Raw genomic sequence first — 22,033 nt, 5'->3', positions numbered from 1 at the left:
TGCTGCCGGTGAGCGCGTGGGCGAATACGCGACTGTACGCGAGGCTAGTGCGTACTAGGCGCACAGGTAGCCAAGGTGCTCGGGCGAGTGCGTGTCGAAGCGGGAAAACAGGCGCATTGGATAACAGACGCATTGGATAGGCGTGAGCATGGGCGTAGTTACAGACAAACAGAATCAGGTAAGCATTCGAGACTTGTTCAGATCCACACAGTGCGTGATCTGTGTTGTTCAGTTCAGTCTGACAGCAGTGACAGTGAGCGGCGAAGATAGCTTACGGATTCGATCCGAGAGATGGCTCAGCTCTCCGTGTTTACCCACCATCGCACCTGTTCTTCAATCCCTGCCTCGGCAACCATGTCCACGATGGCATCAAACTGCTTCTGCGTCTTTCTGCGTCGGTATCTTCTCCTCCGCGAGTCATCATGACACAGCAGAGTCAGCACAAGTAATGCTGTTTCAGGCTCCACTGCATTTGACTGGGAGATGGCTCGCGTGATCGCGTCTGGTGCATTGCCGTCTAATCAACAGACACTGCGCTCGATTTCATGTCCAATCCGTGTGTTGATCGTGGCCTTGACATCAACAAGCACCTTCAAGATATTACAAGATGGTCTGCTTGGATGTAGGTGCTCCCACAACCGCGTCCACTGGTCATCGGAAAGACCAAACCCGAGGCAAAACTTGCCAGTGTACTTCTGGTCCTCAGAGAGCGGAGGAATCTGAGGTTCCGCGGGAAGTTGAACCAGCGGCCCTGCCTTGAGTTCTTGTTTCCGAAGTATATCCAATTCTGTCTCCTCATCTAGTACTCCGAAGCATGGTATACCGGCGCTGCGACGAACGCGTGGCGATTTGCCCTCCGGCTTCTGGTCCAGCGACGTCACGAAGGTGTCCTGATATGCAACGTTGAGTCATGGCTCGCTCGCAGAGAAATGAATCAAAGTCTTACTTGCTTAGATTCGACGTTTCTGTCTTGGTGCCCGAGCATGGTAGATTTGGTCCGTGTTCTGTACATCCGCGAGCTGCGCGTATTGAAGCGCCGTCACGTCGACTTCGCGGAGGAGGAGGAGGTATTGGTATACGCATACGACATGGCTACGACGCCTCTACGCCAGGTACGTTCAGTATATACGTAGCCACGAGACCATTCAACGGAACGGAAAAATTTACGGTTGGTGACTGAGTTGTGAAGGTTCAAACGTCGGGAGCTCTCATCAGGGGAGACGAACCTACGTCGTAGCGCGGCGTGTCCTTGTCCATGCCTCTGTGAGAGCGGGATGTAAGTTATTGAGAAGACGGAAGAACAACGGAACGGTGAAGGCGATTGCGACATAGTATGGAGAGCTTCATCGAGGTAGCGCCTGTAGAATGCGCGTCATTCGTCGACGAAGCATTGTCGCGGCATCTCGGAGACATGCTCAACATTGCACCGGCTGACGTCTGGACCCACGAACAGCTAGCCTCGACCAGCAAAGAAGAGAAGCGTACGCCCAGCAGCAAGGGTCTTACCGGAAAGGTGCTCGTTATCAGTCAGCGTCTCATCAATGCACACCATGCCCTTGCGAGAACGACGGTCAGCCGCGCAAACCGAACTCAATGACCTGGGACCGTGAGTAGCATGCGAAGATGAACGTTTGTAGGCGTATGACTCTACCGAGAACCCCTTGCGTATCTTGTACGTATGCGCCTTCACCAGCCTTGCACATGGGTGGGGATCGCGTGCGAGTTAATATTACGCGTGGCATAGCACAAATATCGGGGAGTCAGCCGAGCCCGTCGTCAGACGACCTGCGAGGCAAACGACGAAAGCAGGCCCGACTCGGAGTGTTCAACAGGGGCTACCGCGCCGCCACCGCCGCGCTAGCAGCATGGCTGCGCGGTGTGGCTGGACACTGAGTGCCCGAAAAGGCAGGCAAGTATGAAGGAGCCCGACACGTGCATAGATCGCCAGCCAATGAGAAGCGGCGGAGACGGTCGTGCGACGAGGAACGGGCGGCGAGAGGCGCGCGGTGGGCAGCCCGGCGCACGTTCCTCTGCACACGACCAATCGTCGGAGGCACGATCATGGCCGTCGCACCAGACGTCGCCCACGGATCGCGCTTCTCGCATTGTCGCCCCGTCAGCCGCCTATAAACCACCCACCCCGCGCCTCCAACTCGCTGTGGCACCCTGTCGTGTGCCCACTCGCCCCGCCCCCGCCCCCGCGTCCACGACCCGACTCGCCATGACCGGACTGAAGGACGCCAATGTGCCGTATACAGGCAGCTGCAACCCGCCTCGCCGTGCGAAGCGTCCGCGGACTGACACCGGCAACCCGACGCCCGGTGCAGCACACGACGCGGCGTCGTCGCGGACCCCCGCGAGACGTGCACGGCCGGCCATCCTCCCCAAGAGCCCTGTCCCTGGGACCGGCTCACCGGACGCACTCGACTCGGACTCTGGTGACGAAGACGACTACGAGCCTGACGCACGCGCCACCACCCAGCGCCGCCGCGGCCGCAAGCCCGGCGCCTTGTCGCGCTCCGCCCGCGAGTCCCTCCGCAAGCTCAACCACTCCCGCATCGAGAAGGCCCGCCGGACCAAGATCAACGAGACACTCGCGACGCTTAGCGCACTCGTCAGCGAGGCCGACCAGGAGCAGGCCAAGGACGCAGGCGAGAAGCCAGGCGAGACGAAGACAAAGGGCAGGACAGAGGAGAAGGAGTTCAAGCTGGACGTGCTCGTCAAGACCGTCGTGTACGTCCAGGGGCTCATCGACAAGGTGCGCACGCTCGAGGCCGCCGCGGATGCCTGCCTGCATTGCTCCCGTGATCGCGTCGCGGGATCTACGCCCGATCTGAAGAGGAAGCGGCCCGCAGAGCAGCACGCCAATAGGGACGTCGACATGACCGTCAACGTTGACGAGGAGGACGAGGAGGACGTCGAGTACGCCGGGGACGACGAGAAGGGCGACGGCGAGCCTGAACGAGACTCGCCCACTGGCACGCTCCCGGACCACTCCCCCGCCCTTACCGCCACGGCAGCTGCGGCTTCCACCTCCACCCGCGCGACAATCTCACCGCGCCTCCCGCCAATCGCAGCGTGGCTGCCACACCCCTACGTCGATCCGAGCTGCATCGCCGCCATGTCAGACTCTCGCGCGGCCGCGACGTCGCAGCTGCCCTCGCCCCCGCTCTCCGGCCCCTTCCGCGCTGCCAGTAGCGTCGCCGCGCGGGACGTCCCCGCGCTCGCGCTCCCGGCACCCGCGCACCCTATCGAGCCAGTCAAAAGGGGAGCGAACGCACCTGACGAGCGCCGCCCGGGCGCGCACTCGCGCTCGCCGACGTGGACGCCGGAGGACGAGACGGCCGCGTCGCTCCTGCTGCAGATGAGCAGCTCGCCGGCGTCGATGCGGGCGAGCTCCGCCCCGATGAGCTCTGCGTCGAGCGTAGGTACGTCGGCGTTTGCGCTCCCGAAGGCAATGGAGGCGCCGGCGCGCAGGATGTCGATGACCCGGGGTGGGGAGCAGGGTCTGGCCAAGGGAGAGAGCGCAAAGCAAAGCGCGAGGATGAGCGTCCAGGCGGAGACGCCGAGTTCACTGTTGGGCTTGGGACGGTGAGTGGCTAGTTGCGATGTGAAGAGAAAGACGCACGGACAGATAGAGGAAACGGCGAAGGTGTACGAGTAGGTGAACTTATTACTTTCTATGGCTTCCTCCTCTCTAGAGATCCGCCAGCCTGAGCTTGCGGGTCGTGTACGCGTACGGGTCTGCGTTCGTTCGATACCATGATGTGGATTGTTCCTAGTGTGCAATCGCTGTACTTGTTGTATGCTAGATGGGAGAATGAAGATTTGGGTTTGTTATTTGGATGGGATAAAAACGTCAGGCCTTCAGGTCCCAGAGGTGTCCGTCTGAGTCTCCTTGTAATGGATGGTCTGGGTGAGCTCGAACTTGGTAAACGTCGATCACATGCGCGGGCTCGGTTAAAGTTGCGCACTGCACTGACTTCCGAGTGCGTTCCAGAGGGGCTGTACTAGTGATACAGAATATCCACAAGGATTTGGTAGACTGAGTGCTAATTCGAGTCGTTTCAGAGGTGGGCCGCGAGGACTCGGAGGTACCGCGGCTTACCGCGGTCACGGTAGCCTTACATAATAGTAATAGAGTGTTCCGGTACGTAGCTTACATAAGCTCGGGCATACCGGATCCCCCTCTCGTCCGAGTCGATCATAACTTGAACTTGTACTGCGACCTAGGATTCCCTAGGATTCCTCTATGATGTTAAAGTACTGATGCGAGACCCGTTCTACTGCACAGGTACAGTATCGATGCCTCCTTTACGAGGCGTATGTTCTAACTATGCAGTCCGAAGCTTCGATGTCGAACTTCATACTTGTCACCAGGAGGCATGGAGGATCTCACCGAGATTCATCTAACTGTCCGTCATTCCTCCAAATCATGTCAATGATCGTTCACTGCAAAACGGTCACCGCTGAGTTCCGTGACAAGGCGGCAGGGTATGCTAAAGGAAAATGACAGGACCCACCTGGTGAGAAGTCAATTCTTGGTCGCTCACACTTACAGCGCAAGCCCAGATTTTGAATTTGATGACTTACCGCCGCTCAACCTCGCTCAACCAGCCTGGACGGTATTTGTAAGGGTATGTGCTACAGATATATGCTTGCATACGTGTGGTGATATTCGCGATTCTTTCATGTGTGTGTACCAGGCAAGTACCAGGTGCTTCGCTCCCTAAGAGCGCAACATATCCGTCCCCATGGCATTACGGTGGAGAGATCGAACTGAGCATCCACATCTCATGATTGAACCACATTACTGTTGCTGCAATGCATTCGCAGTGCCATTACGGGGATAGAACCCTACTCAAGGCTGTGTCTGGTCATGCAGCAAGCATCAGATCGAGACGTCGAAGTGTCGAGGAGTCGCCATGTAAGTAAACGCCTAGACTCGAAGACTTGTACCCTCTACCCCAACCTACTCATTCTCTCCCTTAGACCATCGTTTGAGTTGTCAGCTATATACGGTTGCGCAGAGGTGCGTGAACGACGGCACGACAACATGCGATGTTGACGCTCTTCTGTTGGCGTACTGCGCAGACGTGACCATCCATTCCTTGCAGTACTTTGTCCCCCCATGGCGGTGTCCACCCCCAGCGACATATTTTTCTTGTCGTCCACAGATGGTGACTCGGAAACTCAGAGCTACGTTGCAACCATTACCCTCGAATGGGTTGTCGCCGGGACTTCGTCATTATCCTCACCGACATCTCCCGTCACCACAACGAAGGCTGACATCGTCACAAGGACGATGACTTCGGTCTCTATGGCTACCTGGACAGTCACGGAGTCTCGCAACTCTTCTACTAGTATCCCGATGCCTAGTATCATCATGATGCCAGCCGGTGGTCTCAGTGCTGGTGAGGTGGTGGGAATAGCCGCAGGAGTTGTACTCGGAACGCTCTGCATCTTAGCGGCGATGACCGCCTGCCTACTATGCTACAGGCGCGAGAAGGCCCCGTCGCACAAGTTCGTGCCGCTGCGAGATACAGGCGAAGGTCCGTGAGCGTCCCACATCTCTGAATCGCATCCGCACTCATGCCTCCACCAGACCCTCCTGGTGACTCGTCTGTATTCCTGCACATCGCACATAATAAGTCGTCGTGGATGCACGATGAGGCAGAGCCCCTGGCCTGGAGTGTGCCCACGGAACCCCGCACGCCACTCACTCCTGCCTCCCCAGTGCCCTCTGACTTGCTCACGACCGCGACCCTTGGCTCGCCCACTGAACCTGCACCCTGCGTCCGACCTGTTCAGGAACGCCAGGAGGTACCAGACGAGCAGCGTAGGGCCAAATCGCATCCCCAGTCCCGCGCGTCTCGCATGCTGTCCTGGATCGACCCTCGACGGTCTTTGCGAATGCTCTCTGACGCTGACCGTGCTTCTGAAGTGGACTCGGGTTTGCGGTTCAGGTACGAACTGCGACGAGTTAGTACGCCATCGGCGTTGGTGTACACGCCTCCGCCCTATTCTGAAGCTTAATGAGTTGCGTTGCGTTCTGGTGTTCTATGTAAATAAAGCAGTCCGACAGATATATGTTGTATACATCAAGTATACATTAAGCAGAAGTGTGGCCACGATAGTGGTTGGAAGGTCAAACGAGTGGTACCCGCAAGTGTCACAGTAAGGAAAAATAGTGATGATAGTAATATACAGTAACGAAGAATGCTTACATCGTGATGATACCATCAGTAACGCACTCTTACCCGAGTTATAAGCGCCCAGTGCATCTCAACAATTTCGTGGACAACGCGGCTCTACAATCGACCTCCTCCTCCTCTACTACCATCTCTGGCATAGCGTTCTCGGTTGCAATTGCTAGGGATCTGTCGTCTTTCAACTGTTCACTACGCCGGAACGAGCGTATGAGCACGGCGCACCTTTTCCGGCCGTTTGGTCGCTTTACTTGTCGTCGACGCATCACTCTTTCTCTGCCAAGGACAGGGACAAGCCGGTCGTATTCGAGCATTACAGAGTCTGTAGAAGACTCTATCTCCACGAACGCGGAGAGTGACCAAGATGTCCTGAGGAAGAAACGAAGGACGGAGTGGAAACGGCGACAACATGTGAGTGTCCCGCGTGGCTCGTGCAACTTGCGCACATCTTGCACGCAGGTAATAGCTGCATCTGATGTTCTAAAGAATTGAGTCTAGGGGCAAACTTTCCTCGACCACATAATTGTCCATGTACGCGGAGGTATGTACTCTCGACGCGTCAAACGTTCCCTCCTCATCTCTATTGGGGCTCAGGCAAAGGCGGTGATGGTTGTGTCGCGTTCCATCGCGAAAAGTTCAAGCCCTATGGACCGCCCTCTGGTGGGAACGGCGGACGCGGAGCGGACGTCTACATCATGGCAACACCACATCTTACCACCCTATCGTCGGTTTCACCTCGAATCCGAGGGCAAGCAGGCGGTTCTGGGCAAGGGACTTGGCAAAACGGCAGGAATGCACCACCAATCATCATCAGAGTACCGGTCGGCACCATTGTGCGTGAACTGGAGCGGGACGACCAGCGGCGATCGAAAGACGAATACGAAGCTGAGGAGGAGGCACTTGAAGGGCTCGAACCGGAGGAACGCAAGAAGCAGCTGCGCGAACGGAGATGGGTCCATTATCCTACGTACGCGGACGAGAACTTCGAGCGCAGCTTCTTCAAGGAGGCGGAGCGTTCGTTATACCGCGAGGAACGTGAGCGGAGGTATTGGCGGCGACAGAAGGCAAAAACTCCGATTCACCTTGACCTCGATAAGTCTGACGAGCCCGACAACGACGTGGATCTGAACGCGCCGCTGGGCCATCGGAGACCAGACACCATGGGCCACCTCATTGCGGCCGGCGGGCATGGCGGCGTGGGTAATCCGCACTACCTAACAACTGAAAACCGCTCGCCGAAGTTCGCTACGCGCGGATGGGACGGCGAGCGTATCTCGCTGTCTCTCGAACTCAAGCTCCTGGCGGACATCGGCCTTGTGGGCCTGCCGAACGCCGGGAAGAGCACCCTCCTGCGCGCTCTGACGGGCGGACGGGCCAAGACAGAGGTCGCGGGCTACGCATTCACGACACTGAACCCAGTCGTCGCTGTCATTCGCGTCGCTGACGACGGCAGCTTCGAGGGCTCGGACGGGGCGGTCTACGACGAGACCTGGGCGGAGGCCCAACACGAGAAGGAACTCATGGAGAGCGGTGCGCTCGCCGACGCACTTACGCGGAACCAAGCGAAGGCGGCTGCTGTGGACCTCGCATACAACCCGCTCGAGTCTTTCCGCTTTACCGTCGCAGACAACCCGGGGCTCATTGAAGAGGCATCCTCGAATATTGGCCTCGGACACTCTTTCCTACGGGCGATTGAGCGTTCTCACGCGCTCGTGTACGTCATCGACCTCTCTTCCCCCGCGCCGTGGGACGAACTACGCGTGCTCCGGGACGAGATCGAGAAGTACAAGCCAGGCCTGAGTCCGAAGGCACGTATGGTGCTCGCAAACAAGGCGGATTTGCTCGGAGGTGCGAGCGAGGACGGCCAAGAGGATCCACAGGCCGTACGGGAGGCGCGAGAGAAGCTCAGGAAGCTGGAAGAGTTCGTGGAGAGGGAGATGAAGGCACAGCTGCAGGATTCCTCGGGGAATGTAATTGGAGAGAGGAGCCTGGACGTCGTCCCGATCTCGGCCAAGTACAGCATGAATCTGCGCAAAGTCATAGGGCTCATGCGTCAGTATGTCGAGGAGGCGCGGGAAGGGGTCGATCCGTTCCCGAAATCGGTGGCTCTGCATGATGTATCGAAGTAATACGGCTGGAATATCTCTAGTCGCGAACGTCTAGTGGGCGTAGGTTACTACGGTCATGCCCTCCGTGCCCGCGTACGTATTCCTAGGCCAGCGAATTTCACTGACAGGAAGACGCACGCAATCCCCAATGACCATCACCATACGAATCACCGCCGTCATGAGTTGGAGACTGGTGCGTATACTCGTCGCATCTATGTCCATGCAACTCACTTTGCATTTAGTGCGTGTCGTGCATCATGTCAGTCTTGTTCAAACATCGTGCTTTTACGCTTTCTATGGTAGGAGTACGCTTTGTGCGCATGCTCAAGATTACACTCAAATCCTGATGCTAACTCGTCGCTGAGCCATGGTTGTCTTCCTCACCTATGCGTCAACGTAATGTCGTACGAGTGCAAGCGTACTTATGAACTCACGTACCTTTTGGTGCGTCGTGCGTCACTCGAGCAGTCAGCTGCCCATTTTCCATCAATTTGGTATGTTCCTCGCGGCCAGTTGACCTTTCGACTGGTCGGCCAAAGCCTCAGAAGGGTTTCGGGCCCCGCGTGACCAAGGCGGCAGCAGCGGGCCGACCGACCACGGCCTCCTCAACGTCCTCCCGCATCAGCGAACCATGCGGGGAGTGCGCGCAGTGCGCTACCCGGTGATCGTGGTCGCCCATACGATGACGACAGGGTGTCATGCATGGCCGACAGATGGTATTAAAGGGTAGTGCGCTCGCCTGTAAAGGCGACAGGTGCCATTGCCTCAGCATCCCCGTCGTCCTCTCATGCGTCTCGCCAGCACTCTCGCGAGCCTCGTCGTCTTCCTTGCTCACTCGACGGTGAGCCAGGCGTGGTATACTGTCATACAGCCGCTCGACACTATATGGCTCAGTGCTCCAGACAAGGTATGAGTCCAGCTGCAGCGAGGAGTGATAGGACATGCATCTAACAGTGTACGCGTTCAGTCAATTAATGCATCGTATTTGCCGTTCGGTGCGACGCAGACTAGCGTTTGGGTGAATGACAAGTACGGCACACCTCGGGACCTGGTACTAGGTATGCCTGTCATGATTCATATCTGCGTACGAATGAACTGAGCTCGTTCTGCAGGCTATGACAACGTAACTACTTACTTGGACCCGCCTTCTCGGTACTCCTGTTTTGCTAGGTTCATTGTCACGATTGGCTCATGCACGGCGTGCCAGGTACTTCGGTCCCATTGTGGGTCGGTACGCTAACAGGATCAAAAACGGCACGGTATTGTCATTTCAGCCTTCACATTCGTCGCCAAGCTCATCCGTTTCACCCTTCCCAGTTCGAGCTCGACAACGTGACGTATACGATTGTCAAGAACGAAAATGACGGCCTGGATACGCTACACGGTACACCATTTCACTCAGTGAAACTCCGAGTCAGAAAGAACTCAGCAATGTTCGATAGGTGGTTCGATCGGATGGGACTCCCGGCCGTGGACCGTTGTAGCTTGGAGCGAGTCTAGCGTTACCTTCTACTTACAAGGTGAGCATACACAAGCTTCGCTTTTAACCTGTCACTTAGTGTCACCTTGAGATGTGGCTGGCAGCATGGGATTCCCCGCTACCGTCGAAGCATATGTACGTTCGTGTCAGACTCCGTGCACAAACAGTGCTGATAGTTGAATCAAAGGTTACCTACACGCTCTACAACGACGCGGCACTGACGATTGAGATTAACGCAACCGCCGATGGGTGAGACATCCTGAAAAGGTCAGGTAACGAATGAACTCACCGTTTCTTAGCGAAACGCCGATATTGCTCTCGTCTCATGATTGGTGGAACCTGGAGGGTTACTATTCCTATGACGGCCAGTACGTATGGTTTCTTTCTAAGAGATCGAGAAGCCCCATGATCTCGTCACAGAAACTCGTCCATCCTCAACCACACATTCTATACCCCAGACGTGACGTCGTACGTAGCGGCAGACGGCATTCTAATCCCCACGGGCGAGCTGCCCAGTGTTGAGGGCACGCCACTCGACTTCCGCACTGCTCGGACCATTGGCAGCGAATTCAATGAAACTGTTGACGTCTGTGGTACTGGATGCACAGGTACGCACTCTCTTCCACGTACGGTCGCATAACCGTAAACGGAAGGATGGCACAGGATACGACACGTGCTTCGTCCGCGACCACAACGGTACGGACAGTACTCTGGCGCTTGAGCTGTACAGTCCAGCGTCGGGAATCAAGCTCAGCATAAGCTCGGAGCAACATGCAATCCAGCTGTACAGCTGCGACGGCCTCGACGGGACGATCCCTGCGAAAGCGTCCCAGGGAGGGCTCGATGGTGTTGTGTACAGCCAATACAGGTATGATCAGTGCCTTCGTACAGCGCGGAAGCTGATATTCTCTTGGTAAGTTGCGCGGTCTTGGAGATGGAGGAGGTCATAGATGCGATCAACAACCCAGAGTGGGGTATCGATTCTATCTACGGCCCTGACCGTCCATACACATGGTCGGCAACATACAACTTCACCATTGTGTAGGGTAGTTCTGTGTGCGGGACATGGTCCGTAGCTATACTCGCTGTGTAGCTCAGTGGTGGCCGGAAGGCTGTCACCCCGAACTAGTAGTTGCTCAATGCGAACTCGGGTGTTTAGCAGGTTGGTCAATGCCCGAGCGTACCACGCCCAGCGGTGAGTCCGCTTTGTATGTTGAGAGCACGTACGCATTCGGTTGGCCGGCCGATGAGTCGCCGTGGTGCAATCGGTATCATCAAACACTGACAATGACAGTTCACGCAGTGCCGCACCGTGCTAGCATAAGCACGATGCACTGGCATCATCGTCACTCTCAAGTTAAGTTGAATGTCCTCTCGAGAAGCACTGTGGCTGCTGCGGTAGCTGCGACCAACCGCGCTACTCATTTGTTACGGTGTTGTAGGCAATGAATCCAGGTCAGGCATGTCGTGTACTTGCATCGCTCGCGGCATTTCACGATGACTCAGACGCGACCGTGCGCGCGCGACAGCGGAGTCACTGCGGTCTGCATTACGACACGTCCTGGGAACGGCGACGAGAAGTCGCGCGGGAATGCAGCCCGGCGTTCAAGAGCGCAGCTTCTCACCGGCAGAATCCAGGATTCAGAATTGAGAGCATCCGGCGCACGAACCCGGCGAAGCTGCGCGACGCGGGTGGATAGTAGCCGATGTTCCGCTGCATGCAGGCTACGATACGCCTGGCAAACGCGGACGTCTTGATTGGTGGGCCTCACACTGGCGGTGACGGTTATAGAGTGTATGGAGTCTGACGAGTCGACAGGGGCGCGAGCTATTTGTGCTATGTGCACAGTAGCGCGCACCGCCTTGTCCCGCCAAACCATGTTATGTTTGAGTTCAGACTAGTAGGGGATCCCCCGAAGCTTCTCCTGACGGCGCACCTGCGCGAGCTCGTGTGGAGGTTCCGGGCGTTGCTGACGCGTTATTCCAGGGCGCGCCGCCGGCTGGTGTGCTGACAGGGGTGGTGGGGCCCGGGGCGGCGGTAGGTTTGGGTGGTTATTGTGCGAGCGGCGAGAGGGTGGTTGATGTGCGGGTGCTGGAATGGTGTAGGAGATTAGAGGGACGGGGAAAGGGCGAGTACACCCAAAGTCGGGCTGCATGCGAGGGACAGTGTACTGGACCGAGTATACGTACAGCAACAGTGAGGCTCCTACTCGGAGTAAGCTACGAGCGCGCGCGAGGCAAGTTCAGGACTAGACATCAGCATAGGCTGCACAGCGTGGTTATGATTGTGGTGACCTGGGAGCCCGAGTGTGAGAGTTTGTACCGTATGATGACCGTGCCCGGCGTAGATCCCGGACTGGCCTGACATGGCGGAGCCTGTCACTGTGATATTGAGTCTTGACCGCAATTGGTTGGCGTGTTCTCGCCGCTAGCCGTCAAGCCGTGCGCTCGAGAACAAGCGGTAGGCGGGGCGCGTGCGCTCATTTTGTCCCTTTGAGGGCGAGAGGGAGCGGCGGCCGAGATAGCCTCGAGGTCACAGGCGCGCTCGCGCGTCTCCCGCGATGCTATTCCATTTCAAACTGGCTAATTATGCTATGTCATGGGTCTAGACATGGCGGTACGTGTACATAGGACTCACTCTGACACTCGCCTTCCGCCTGCGAGGCTTGACGAGAGCGAAGAACGATCAGCGCCAGCGATGACTTAGCTGGCCCGCGGAGGTGCACACCTGTGCACACTTGTCCGGTCTTTCAGTCGCATCGCTGGTGTGGGAAGAGCTGCTGACAGGTGCGGTCAGAGAGTATAATTAACATGACAGTAACGTCAGACCGCGCGTGAGAGGGGCATGTTACGCGAGACGAGCACATGAGGGTCTTCTTCGTCGAAGAAGCCTGAGAGATTCGTGCGAAGCCCCTAAGCTTTTTGGGTTCACCGACTTCTTGCATCCATGTCGATGGGAGGGAAAGCAGGGCCGTTCGGTATCGAGAACATGTCAGACAAAATACAGTTGGCCGAAGAATCGGACGTGCGAGACAACGAGAAACAGCGCGTAGACATGACAGTTGCGGTACAGAATGTATTTGGAATGCATACGTACAATCCTGTAAGTACGGCGTCTCCGGGGGCACGACTGTCAGGGGCGATCTGCCTTGGCGCCCGCCGGGGGGGCCCGAGGGGTGGCCGGGGTCGCCGCGCGGCTGGTCTCATTCTGAATTCACACTCAGTTCGCACTTCCCGCTTCTCGTCCTCCTCCCGCCCTCTCCCCGCCACGCGCGTCGCGCACCATCTCCTCCTCCTCATCGTCGCCAACGATCCACTCGTCGTCTACGGCCTGCCCAGCAGGGGCGGCGCGACGATGAACGGCGCACAGACATCACAGGTAACCTCACACGCGACCCAGATACCCTACCCCCATCCCCACCACATGAACGGACACGCACAGGCCCCTGCCGCGGGCGCATCTGTGCAGCACATCGACATGACACAGTCTAGTCCATCCTCGAATCATGGATCGTCGAGCGGGCAGCCAAAGTTCTCAAATGGACCGTGCGTACCTCAATTTCCTGTTCCGCATCGACTCCTACTTGATGTGACGTGACCGATAGACACATACGCTCGAGGATCACTGTTGTATGCGCCGAGGTGAGCATTCGCAACTTGTTGACCAGTCAGAGCGATGGGTCTGCACGGCCGCCTTCTCTCATATTGTTCAATTTGGGGACCGCCGGCTTCTCGCTTGATTGACCGACGCATTCGAGGTCTTCGCGCACGAGAAGAGAGCGATTTCTGTGACGTTCACTCGGCGGCCTCAGTACAGGTCAAACGGCTAGTGCTCTGCTTGAGACCACTGTTGAACGCGACAGCGTTACCCCAATCTCTAGCTTGGGCAACCTCACGGCTGTCGCCGCCTGCGGATCGAGGTACCCGAGGCAATGCGAAAGTGTGTGCCGACGTCTGGGGCGCGGCGATAGCGATGATGGTCGGCCAGGATGTCGCAGACGACGCGGAGGTTCCGCTTGGGGATGATGACGTGGACGTCGAGCTTGGCGTGCGCGAAGTGGACAGTCGCGAGGTCGCTCCTCGGAAACACTATTCGTTTGGTCGCTCTTCGCGCAGAGACGACCTTCACTGCGATCTCCGTGGCTGTATTTGGGTGAGGTGTGTGAATCGCCCTGCAAGCAGCTGCGCTACTGCGCGCGAGCGCAATCTCATTCTCTCTCGTGGATGTCTTGTGGCGACTGGTGTCCTATGCTCATTGCACCAGGTCGGAGGATGTTTCCATTGCTGTCATTTACTTACACGAGCAGTGGATGGCCATATACTGTGACAGTCATGGTAACGTGTCGAACGCGTGCTTGGTGCCCGTGCTCTGTGTTGGTGCTCCTTGTTGCATCGTCTGCTTTGGGCCTACGTTCGTCTTCTAGTGCACGGTGTCTGATCTTCCTCCTCTAGTGTAAACGCCTCAAGCTGAAATGCGACAGACGGACACCATGCTCGTCTTGCATCAAGCGCGACACCGTCCAGCGGTGCGTGTACTCACAAGCCGCAGCAGAGAAGATCGACGTGCAGTCGCTGCACAATCGTATTGTTGTGCTCGAGGGCATATTGACAAAGCTGGGCGAGGCATCGCCCGGCGCACCGATTCAGAGCATACTCGGAAGCAGCGGGTTCAAGGCACCCTTCGGAAATCTGGCTGCACCCGGAGCTGACAATGCCATACCTGGGCCTGGGATGAATCATTCGTTCGTGCCGAGCATCAGCAATGACCGTGCGTTGCTTGCAACGGGAGCAACTGGGAGCTCCGTCGTGATCAGCTTGGACGACGTCGCAAGCATCTGGTTGAATGAGTTCCACGACATCGCGCTCGGCCAGGCAGATGCCTCATCGAGTAGCCCGTCCGCTCCTTGTGTCAAAGTCGAGCCGACGCCCATCCTCCTCTCCTCCCCTTCGCCATTCAGCAACTCCGCATCCCCCTCCACCACCTCCCTTCCTCGGTTTGTTCCTCCTGTCCCGTACTCTGAGTTCCTTCCGTCGCCTGAGCCCGTAGGCGACACACATGTCACGAACGGCGCCAACCTCTTCCCTGCGTTTGGGCCCTCCGCGCCCGAGCCTCTGCCTCAAGTGACGCCAGAGCTGCTGAAGCACCTACCGCCGAAGGAGCGCGGGGCAGACATCATCAGGTGTCTTGAAGAGACGATGGTACTTCATCCGTGCTTCCACGTCGGGCACTGGGTGAAGCGTGTCGAAGCGATGCTCGCCTGGGGAGAAGGCGGCCAAACCGGGGCAAGCCCTGTGATGACGAGCTCGACTGGAAGCATGCGCGAGCTCGCGCGCGAGGTGTTCTTCGGGCCGCCTCCAGGGAAGAAGGCGAAGGCGCCACAGCCGAGGCCCACTCTCAGCTTCTTCGCGAGTGCGTGTGCCGGGCTCGCACTCGGTGCGCTTGTTGCAGCGAAAGGACACCCGGATTTGCCTGGCGGGCCGCCGCCGTCGCACTCAAGGCCGGGCTCCTCGTCTTCGAAGGGCAAGGACGAGCCGAGCGAGGCGGAACGGTGCAGTCCCGCGGCGCTGTTTGCGCTTTCGGAGCAGGCGTTCGGCTTGGCGGAACGTACCGCGTCGTACGACATCGATTCTGTGGTTACAATGATCCTGCAGCTGTTGTATCTGTTGCACTGCTGCCCGGGAGGGACGAGTGTCCAGCAAGGCGTGTTACCGTTGGTGAGCCGTGTTGCTTGCTGCGTCACTTCTACCGGAACTGTGCTGGTAGGAGTGGGGTGCGGTGAGGTGCAGTAGTTGACGAGACCCTGCGTTTGTACAGGTGGGGAAGATGATCAACGTCGCGAGGATGATGGGGCTTGCGAATGACCCTGATGAGTTTCCGGGAACGTACTCGCTGTTTGAAGCCGAGACACGGAGGAGGGTGTGGTGGGACGTGTTCTACTACGACCTGTGGGTTTACTTGTCTCCCTCGGACGCGCGTTGAGGCTTACTATGATTCACGGCATCAGCTTTGTCTCGGACTGCATGGGGCACCCGCCATTGATTCCAGACAACTCATTCACGACGCATCTGCCAGCGGACGTGGACGAAGATGCATTTGGTCCGAGTTCATTAGTCTTGCCTGGCCCGTCTGAGGGCAACGATGGCGCGGACCAAAGCTCTGCATATTTCTCACTCAAATGCAGGTGAGCATAGTTGCGCCGCACCTTCAACACGGCGACTGATGTAGGCACAGGCTAGCGCAGCTCATCAAGAACGTCAAGAAACAAACGTTCAGGGACCCGCTTGGCGACGACCCTAACGAGCTATCGATCGACCAAGCGGCACTATATGAGAGTGACGTGACGGCCTTCCTGGCCGAACTGCCGCCCGCCTTCTGTCTTGAGCTCGACCACGATTGGTCGGATCCCGTCATCCCTACGCATTCGACACCTGCGTCGACGGCACTGCTGGCACAGAAGTGTGAGCTTGCCATTCTCGCGAACCGCCTCCTCATGAAGCTCTACCTGCCGTTCCTGAAGGACAGTCATACGGGCGCGGGCAAGCATCAAGCCGTCTTTGGTACCCTGAATGCTGCTCACGCGATCATCTATGCGAGTCGGCTGTTGCATGGTGTATGGGCCAACACGCGGCCCGCAGCTTTCGACTTTTACGATTTCGGTCGGGCGTTGTTCGACGCAGCCGTCGTGTGTGCGCACGCGGTTATCCAGCAACCCGGTGGGATGCTCGCCGGCGAGGCCCTCAAGGGCGTCGCATGCGCCTTGGATGTGCTCAAGACGCTCAGCTCGGACACCGCCGTGGTCAATAGCAGGGCGGATGCAGTGAGGGTGGTCGAGATGATGAAACGGAAGGCAGAGGCTGCGCGTGCGAGCGGAGGGTCTAACGGTGTCGCCGCTGCAGGCATGAAGCGGAAGCGTGACGTGCTCGACAACGAGCGTATGCCGGCGGGCTTCCAGTTCCCCTACGTGGGCCCATCCGTGAGCTCGATGAAGGCTGAACCGGGGCGCTCGCCGACGAAAGCGAACGGTAGCACGGTCAACGCCAACGATGCTGCGCCGGACAGGCCGGGGAGGAAGGAGAAGAAGCAGATGAAGGAGAAGGACAGAGAGGGGGGAAAGCAGGCACCTGTGGGCATTCGCGCGCGGCCTAGTCAGCCACCGAATGGGAGCGGGAGACCCAGAGGCGCATCCGTGTCGAGCAATGCTGCTGCGCCTCACCTACTTCCCCCGCCGCGACACACAGCGACACCCGGAAGCGGACCTTCCTCCGCTGCTTCTTCGTCCGTCTCGCACGTTCAGTCCCTCCCGTCTCATCCTGCCCCCACCTTGCCTAGTGCCCACGATCCATACGCAGCGCGCCCGCCGCAGACACCCGTGCAGCCAGTTCCAGTGCACGAGCACATGCCCCGCGAGGACTACCAAATGCAGTTCTCGAGCGACGATGCGGACAGGAGGCGGTACAATTCGACGTTCTCCGATTCGCCACAAGGACCGTCGCTGTTCGACCCCGCATCGCTCTCGCATCCCAGTCCAGTATCGTACAGCACGGGTCCCAGCCCGCCGAACTACTACCAATATGCGCCTCCGCCGGGTCCGCCGCAGTCGTCCCAGGGCCCTCCTCCTGGCTACGAGAACGGTCCGCAAATGAGCCACCCGCAGAATGTAGCGCCTCCGCCAATGGGCAGCCTGCCCATGGATGCGTCCACGGGCCAGGTTGGGCAGACCGGTCTGCAGATGTCAACGATGGTGGAAACCCGGTACGGGATGCAGTACCGACCTGAGCACGCGCAGCCGATGCCGACGCATGACTACCACCCACATCCGCCACCGCCCCCTCAGGGCATGCCGATGTCGGGCTCGCATGCTTGGCTGCCTCCTGAACACAATGCGGGTGCAGAGATGTGGAACGAGTACAAGTATGTGGGCTAGACATGATACCCTTCGTCGAGTCTGCCCAGCCGTCTATCTTTATTTCTCTTTTCCTTTGATGCTCTCGGTGCTTCGTCGGTTTTCTCGCCTCTCCTCCTCTTATCTTTCTGTACACCGCTCCTCTGATTCTATCCCGTCTTGTTCCATGATTGGTTGGAGCCCATTCTCCAAGTGGGCTCCGTCGCCCGAGTTGTTAGGAAGGAGCCTGAGACACGACATCTATGCACGCGACAAGTGTCCCCGGAGTTTGGTTGCAATCATATTTCACTTGGCTTGTCTGATCGTAGTATATCTGTCGTATATGTCGTATGCTTCGTCTAGTCCTCATGTATCCATACGTTTCATAGATTGTTTTACGGACTTGGTCCTACAAAACACATATCTGCATCTTGTACGCACGATTACCAGGCGGAATGCACCGCGGGAGCCCATGCTTATACCCTGGAGCTGGAGAATTTGCTTCCATGTGCCCTCTCATCTGACGTTTCGCGACTCTCCGGGATGTGCCAACTGAGATCTGATGAGCTTCGTAACAAGAGCAATAACAGACTATACCACGATAGCGCTACAACAAGAACGACGCAATACTGCAAGTACAACCGTACAACCGCAGACGGTAAACAGCCGCTAGAGACACTACAACAAACCTCTCTTATGCGCCATCCACGCGACGAATGGTTCGCCTCTCCCGATCGCCCACCACCTTGACCATACCCTCCTGCTCCAGTTCCTTGATGACCTCCTGGAATTCCGACGTGCTGATTCTGACCGAGCTCTGGCTCTCCAGCTCCTGGAGGGCCTCCGACCACTTGACGCCGCGAGTGCTGCCGGCGTTGCCATCGAGCATCGCCAGGACAGCTTTGCGCATGTCGCCGCGCATCTTCCGCTGCTGCCGCCCGATACCCGTGTCGAGTAGACCCATGTCGATCTCACCCGTCGTGGGATCCCTGGCGCTCGTGCTGATGGCCTCGCGCATGAGACGGTACGCCTCCTTGACGTCGTCGAGTTCGACAAACGGCGAGAACCGCATCCGGGCATGGGCCTCTGAGAGCCGGATCATGCTTTCGAGCTGTCTCGTCGTCGCTGTGATCCGTTTCTCACTCGATCGGGGGTCATCGCCAGCCTTGCGGAGCGTAACATAGCAGCGGACGAGCTCCTCGGAAGCTTCTTCGGTGATAGTTGGGTTGATGCGCGACCGAGCATAGGTAACGTATGCTGCTAGTTGATCAAGCGGCTGCGGCAAACATTTAGCGTCTATCCAACAAACCTAGAGAATCGTACATACCAGGATGTCCTGTCCGCCTGTTTGGGGAGCATCTTCTAGATACAAGCTAACCAAATGCTGCGCTAGCTTCCTATCGATGGCTTCGTCGACTTGGTCGAGGACTAGATAGAGGAGGTCGAAGCGCGAGATAAGCGTCGGCGGCAGGTCAATGTTTTGAGTGACCGTGGCGTTTCTGTTGTACTTCGAGCCAATAGGGTTGGCCGCAGCCAGAATGGAGGTACGCGCGTTTAATGTAGTGATGATGCCTGCCTTCGCTATAGAGACTGTTTGTTGTTCCTGGTAGAAGGCGAACGTCTGAATAGTGCGACGAAGACGTTGCCGCAGACGAGACTCACCATGACTTCATGGAGGACACTGCGAGTAGCATCTGACATCTTGTCGAATTCATCGATGCAGCAAACACCACCGTCACTCAAGACAAGAGCACCACTGGATTCGGGGCTGAGCCGCTTTGTTCGTCCAACATGAGTGCCTGGCTTACCTTTCGAGCACCAATTGCTTCGAGTCTGGATCGCGAGTCACATATGCCGTGAGACCGACTGCAGAGGACCCTTTGCCCGAGGTGTACACGCCTCGCGGAGCAATCTTGTGTACGTACTATGGTACGTAATGTCAGTTGAAGCAGGCATCGAGCCAATGGACGTTCACTCACTTGGAGGATCTGTGACTTACTCACACCTGGATCACCAACGAGCAGTACGTTAATGTCGCCACGGAACCGGGGTCCCCCGCCGCCACCACCTCTCGCGATGCTCTTGTTCGTGCCTCCGAACAGCTGTAGCAATATACCTTTCTTGACGTCATCAAGAGCCCAGATAGACGGGGCAAGCGAGCGGGCGAGGAGGTCGTAAATATCCGGCCGCTGACTGAGCTCCCTCAACTTGGCCTCCATCTCCTCCCGCCTCGTCGCGCGCCGCTCCTTATCTCCGGCGGCATCGTTTTCGTCATCTTCGTTAGCACCACCACCGATCCCGCCCATACCGCCCACACCGGGAATCCGGTCGCCGCCCGCAGGGCGTGTGCTGCGGTCAAAGCCCAGTCTGTCCTCGCTATTCATGCGCACATGCACGACATCCAGGAAGGTCTTGAACAGGCTCTTCAGGGTGCGCTGACGCGGGTTGACGCGGACGGGTATGCTACGGAAGATGCCTGTGACAGCGAGACGATCGCCGGGCTTCGTAACGTCCACGAGCTCATCGTACACGCTGAGCGACACCGTATGCGGTGTCTGACCATCGGGCACCGCGTCCGGGGTTTCTTGCAGGCGAATGACCTGCCTGTCCGCGAACTCGCACCGGTTGTGCACGAGGGCCATTGTCCCCAGGGAGGCACACACCTCGCGGGGACACATCGCCGGCTCGTCGATTTTCCCCCGGTCTATCTCGACCTGCACGGTGTGGTTGCACTTGAGGCAGCGGAAGAACGCGACCTTCATGTCCGGTATCACGGGCGTCGCGCGGATGACGAGGCCCTTGATGCATACGAGCTTGTCCGTATCTAAGGGCACGCTCAGTTGAATTCGCACCTCATCAATGCATGTACTTACCTGTCGGATTCAAGTCTCGCATGTTAATGGCCGGCATTCCAAAAGGCCGGATTTTGTACACCTTGCTCATGATGTCCGCGATCTCCTCTTCGCCCTCCGGACCAACCATGCCCGGCAGACCAGCTTGCTGGTCTTCCTCCGCCACCTCGAGCATGAGGTCCTTGAGCACCTGGTCCATCGCGGGTATCACTTCCTGCGGATACTTGACAAGCTGGCTGAACAGCTTCCGACTCGGCGGATACGACGACAGGTTGACCATGTCCAGGTTCAAGTTCGTCTCGCCCGTCTGGCGCATCCGACGAAGGTACGTCACGTACAGCGTGTGTTCGCCCTCTCCGGGTGTGGACAGCACGCGGGTGCGCAGACCGCGCTCGCGGTCGTAGGCGACACGGTACTTCACTTTGAAGCTGAGTAGAAAGTCACGGAACGTCTGCATCGTCACGTTAATGTTTACCGTCGTGCCCCAGATGGCACGAATTTCATCCGGCTCATCAGACGGAACAGTCGGTGCTGTTAAGTTCGCGGCGGATGAGGCGGGGAGTGACATGTGTGTGCCATCAGAATTGAGGTCGTTATCGAGGTTACGTGGGCGGGGTGCCCGACGAGAGGCAGCTGGAACAGGCGTCACGCTCAGGGAGGAGTGGATATCACCGCGACGGTTCTTTGGTGTGCCTGTGGGAGCCGGGCTCCTACAAAAGATAGGTCAGCATGTCTAGCAACCGTGACAACTAGCAATAGAGTTCTATAGTTTCAAAGACGGTAGCTCACTCACATCGGAAAATCGAGCGGTTCAGAATCGGCAGCGGAACCCGGCGGGTCGGAGCTCATGGCGAACAGAGGACGGCGGGATGGGGTATTTTGCTTGCTCGGGGAGCTCGGGAACGCCATTGGGGAGGAGCTCGACGCTTGAAGCGCATCAGAACGTGCGCACCTTACCGGTACTGAACGAGCTCACCAGTGAATAGCGGAGTCTTTCCCCGTGGCGTGTTCATGCCAAGGGCTCTGCGAGCCACCATTGACATACTACTCCCAGGTGTCGCATGACGTTGCTGACGTGCGGGAGTTCCAGTAGCTGAGGGGGTCGACGCGAGAAAAAGTGGTTGGGCCGCAGGCGCGTCCGAGGTGGGCTGTTCAGCTTGGACTCCGTCCTGCATGTCGACGTCGTCCGATGTCCAGAAGTCCTGAGGAGGAGACATTGGAGGAGACATGGGTGCTTGTGGCGGCGACGACATATTGTCTGTATATGAGCACAGGAGAGAAGGGATGAGGTGAAGGTCGAGGAAGAGGACGGGGCGCGGTCGCGACGCGACGTGACACTCATTTACGCGACATGTCACGGACCACGTGATATACGCGTGCCGCTTTGTGCAGTTTCAAGTCTCAAGATATCAGTCTTAGAGGCTATATATAACTTGAACTTAATGGTATCTGGTATTCACTGGATTTAAACTTAAAAGGACGAACGAATAGTTATTCGTCT

At 57.6% G+C, this 22,033-nt stretch overlaps 8 protein-coding genes across 8 annotated transcripts; 7 read left to right on the top strand and 1 right to left on the bottom strand.

The window, feature by feature from the left end:
* Positions 1-2,221: 2,221 nt before the first annotated feature.
* Positions 2,222-3,595, top strand: C8Q71DRAFT_718060 (uncharacterized protein; the record flags this gene model as incomplete). Its single annotated transcript, XM_047921211.1, has 1 exon — positions 2,222-3,595. The coding sequence occupies one exon, from the start codon at positions 2,222-2,224 to the stop codon at positions 3,593-3,595; it is 1,374 nt and encodes a 457-aa protein (XP_047773056.1).
* A 908-nt stretch (positions 3,596-4,503) lies between these two features.
* On the top strand, positions 4,504-6,116 carry C8Q71DRAFT_790072 (uncharacterized protein). Its single transcript, XM_047925286.1, has 4 exons — positions 4,504-4,927; positions 4,993-5,032; positions 5,095-5,552; positions 5,606-6,116. Exons 1-4 carry the CDS (start codon positions 4,825-4,827, stop codon positions 6,034-6,036), a joined length of 1,032 nt encoding a protein of 343 aa, XP_047773055.1. The 5' UTR covers positions 4,504-4,824; the 3' UTR covers positions 6,037-6,116.
* Positions 6,117-6,419: 303 nt separating this feature from the next.
* Positions 6,420-8,338, top strand: C8Q71DRAFT_718049 (GTPase; the record flags this gene model as incomplete). Its single annotated transcript, XM_047921210.1, has 3 exons — positions 6,420-6,620; positions 6,708-6,750; positions 6,804-8,338. The coding sequence occupies 3 exons, from the start codon at positions 6,420-6,422 to the stop codon at positions 8,336-8,338; spliced, it is 1,779 nt and encodes a 592-aa protein (XP_047773054.1).
* Positions 8,339-9,104: 766 nt separating this feature from the next.
* Positions 9,105-10,842, top strand: C8Q71DRAFT_863170 (galactose mutarotase-like protein; the record flags this gene model as incomplete). The annotated part of the gene is made up of 12 exons (XM_047928130.1): positions 9,105-9,224; positions 9,285-9,375; positions 9,430-9,469; positions 9,525-9,576; positions 9,635-9,701; positions 9,760-9,837; positions 9,889-9,932; positions 9,985-10,046; positions 10,097-10,165; positions 10,218-10,405; positions 10,461-10,665; positions 10,716-10,842. 12 exons carry the CDS (start codon positions 9,105-9,107, stop codon positions 10,840-10,842), a joined length of 1,143 nt encoding a protein of 380 aa, XP_047773053.1.
* A 2,564-nt stretch (positions 10,843-13,406) lies between these two features.
* On the top strand, positions 13,407-14,699 carry C8Q71DRAFT_689533 (uncharacterized protein; the record flags this gene model as incomplete). The annotated part of the gene is made up of 2 exons (XM_047919846.1): positions 13,407-13,439; positions 14,250-14,699. Coding segments are annotated over 2 exons (483 nt in total), but the record flags the coding sequence as incomplete, so codon positions are not given.
* A 294-nt stretch (positions 14,700-14,993) lies between these two features.
* C8Q71DRAFT_799689 (fungal-specific transcription factor domain-containing protein) lies at positions 14,994-15,983 on the top strand (the record flags this gene model as incomplete). The annotated part of the gene is made up of 3 exons (XM_047925906.1): positions 14,994-15,512; positions 15,613-15,743; positions 15,803-15,983. The coding sequence occupies 3 exons, from the start codon at positions 14,994-14,996 to the stop codon at positions 15,981-15,983; spliced, it is 831 nt and encodes a 276-aa protein (XP_047773051.1).
* Positions 15,984-16,630: 647 nt separating this feature from the next.
* On the top strand, positions 16,631-17,722 carry C8Q71DRAFT_799688 (uncharacterized protein; the record flags this gene model as incomplete). Its single annotated transcript, XM_047925905.1, has 1 exon — positions 16,631-17,722. The coding sequence occupies one exon, from the start codon at positions 16,631-16,633 to the stop codon at positions 17,720-17,722; it is 1,092 nt and encodes a 363-aa protein (XP_047773050.1).
* Positions 17,723-18,190: 468 nt separating this feature from the next.
* On the bottom strand, positions 18,191-21,876 carry C8Q71DRAFT_402848 (MCM2/3/5 family-domain-containing protein). Its single transcript, XM_047918338.1, has 8 exons — positions 21,509-21,876; positions 21,326-21,458; positions 20,554-21,242; positions 19,660-20,504; positions 19,489-19,604; positions 19,343-19,436; positions 19,008-19,283; positions 18,191-18,956 (listed from the first exon to the last, which is right to left on the bottom strand). The coding sequence occupies exons 1-8, from the start codon at positions 21,783-21,785 to the stop codon at positions 18,375-18,377; spliced, it is 3,012 nt and encodes a 1,003-aa protein (XP_047773049.1). The 5' UTR covers positions 21,786-21,876; the 3' UTR covers positions 18,191-18,374.
* Positions 21,877-22,033: the final 157 nt, after the last annotated feature.

The sequence above is a fragment of the Rhodofomes roseus genome, assembly GCF_022264815.1.
Source record: "Rhodofomes roseus strain CIRM-BRFM 1785 chromosome Unknown C8Q71scaffold_37, whole genome shotgun sequence".
Lineage (NCBI taxonomy): Eukaryota > Fungi > Basidiomycota > Agaricomycetes > Polyporales > Fomitopsidaceae > Rhodofomes > Rhodofomes roseus.
The sequence above is the reverse complement of the archived record's forward strand: the minus strand, read 5'-3'. Positions and strand labels throughout refer to the sequence as shown.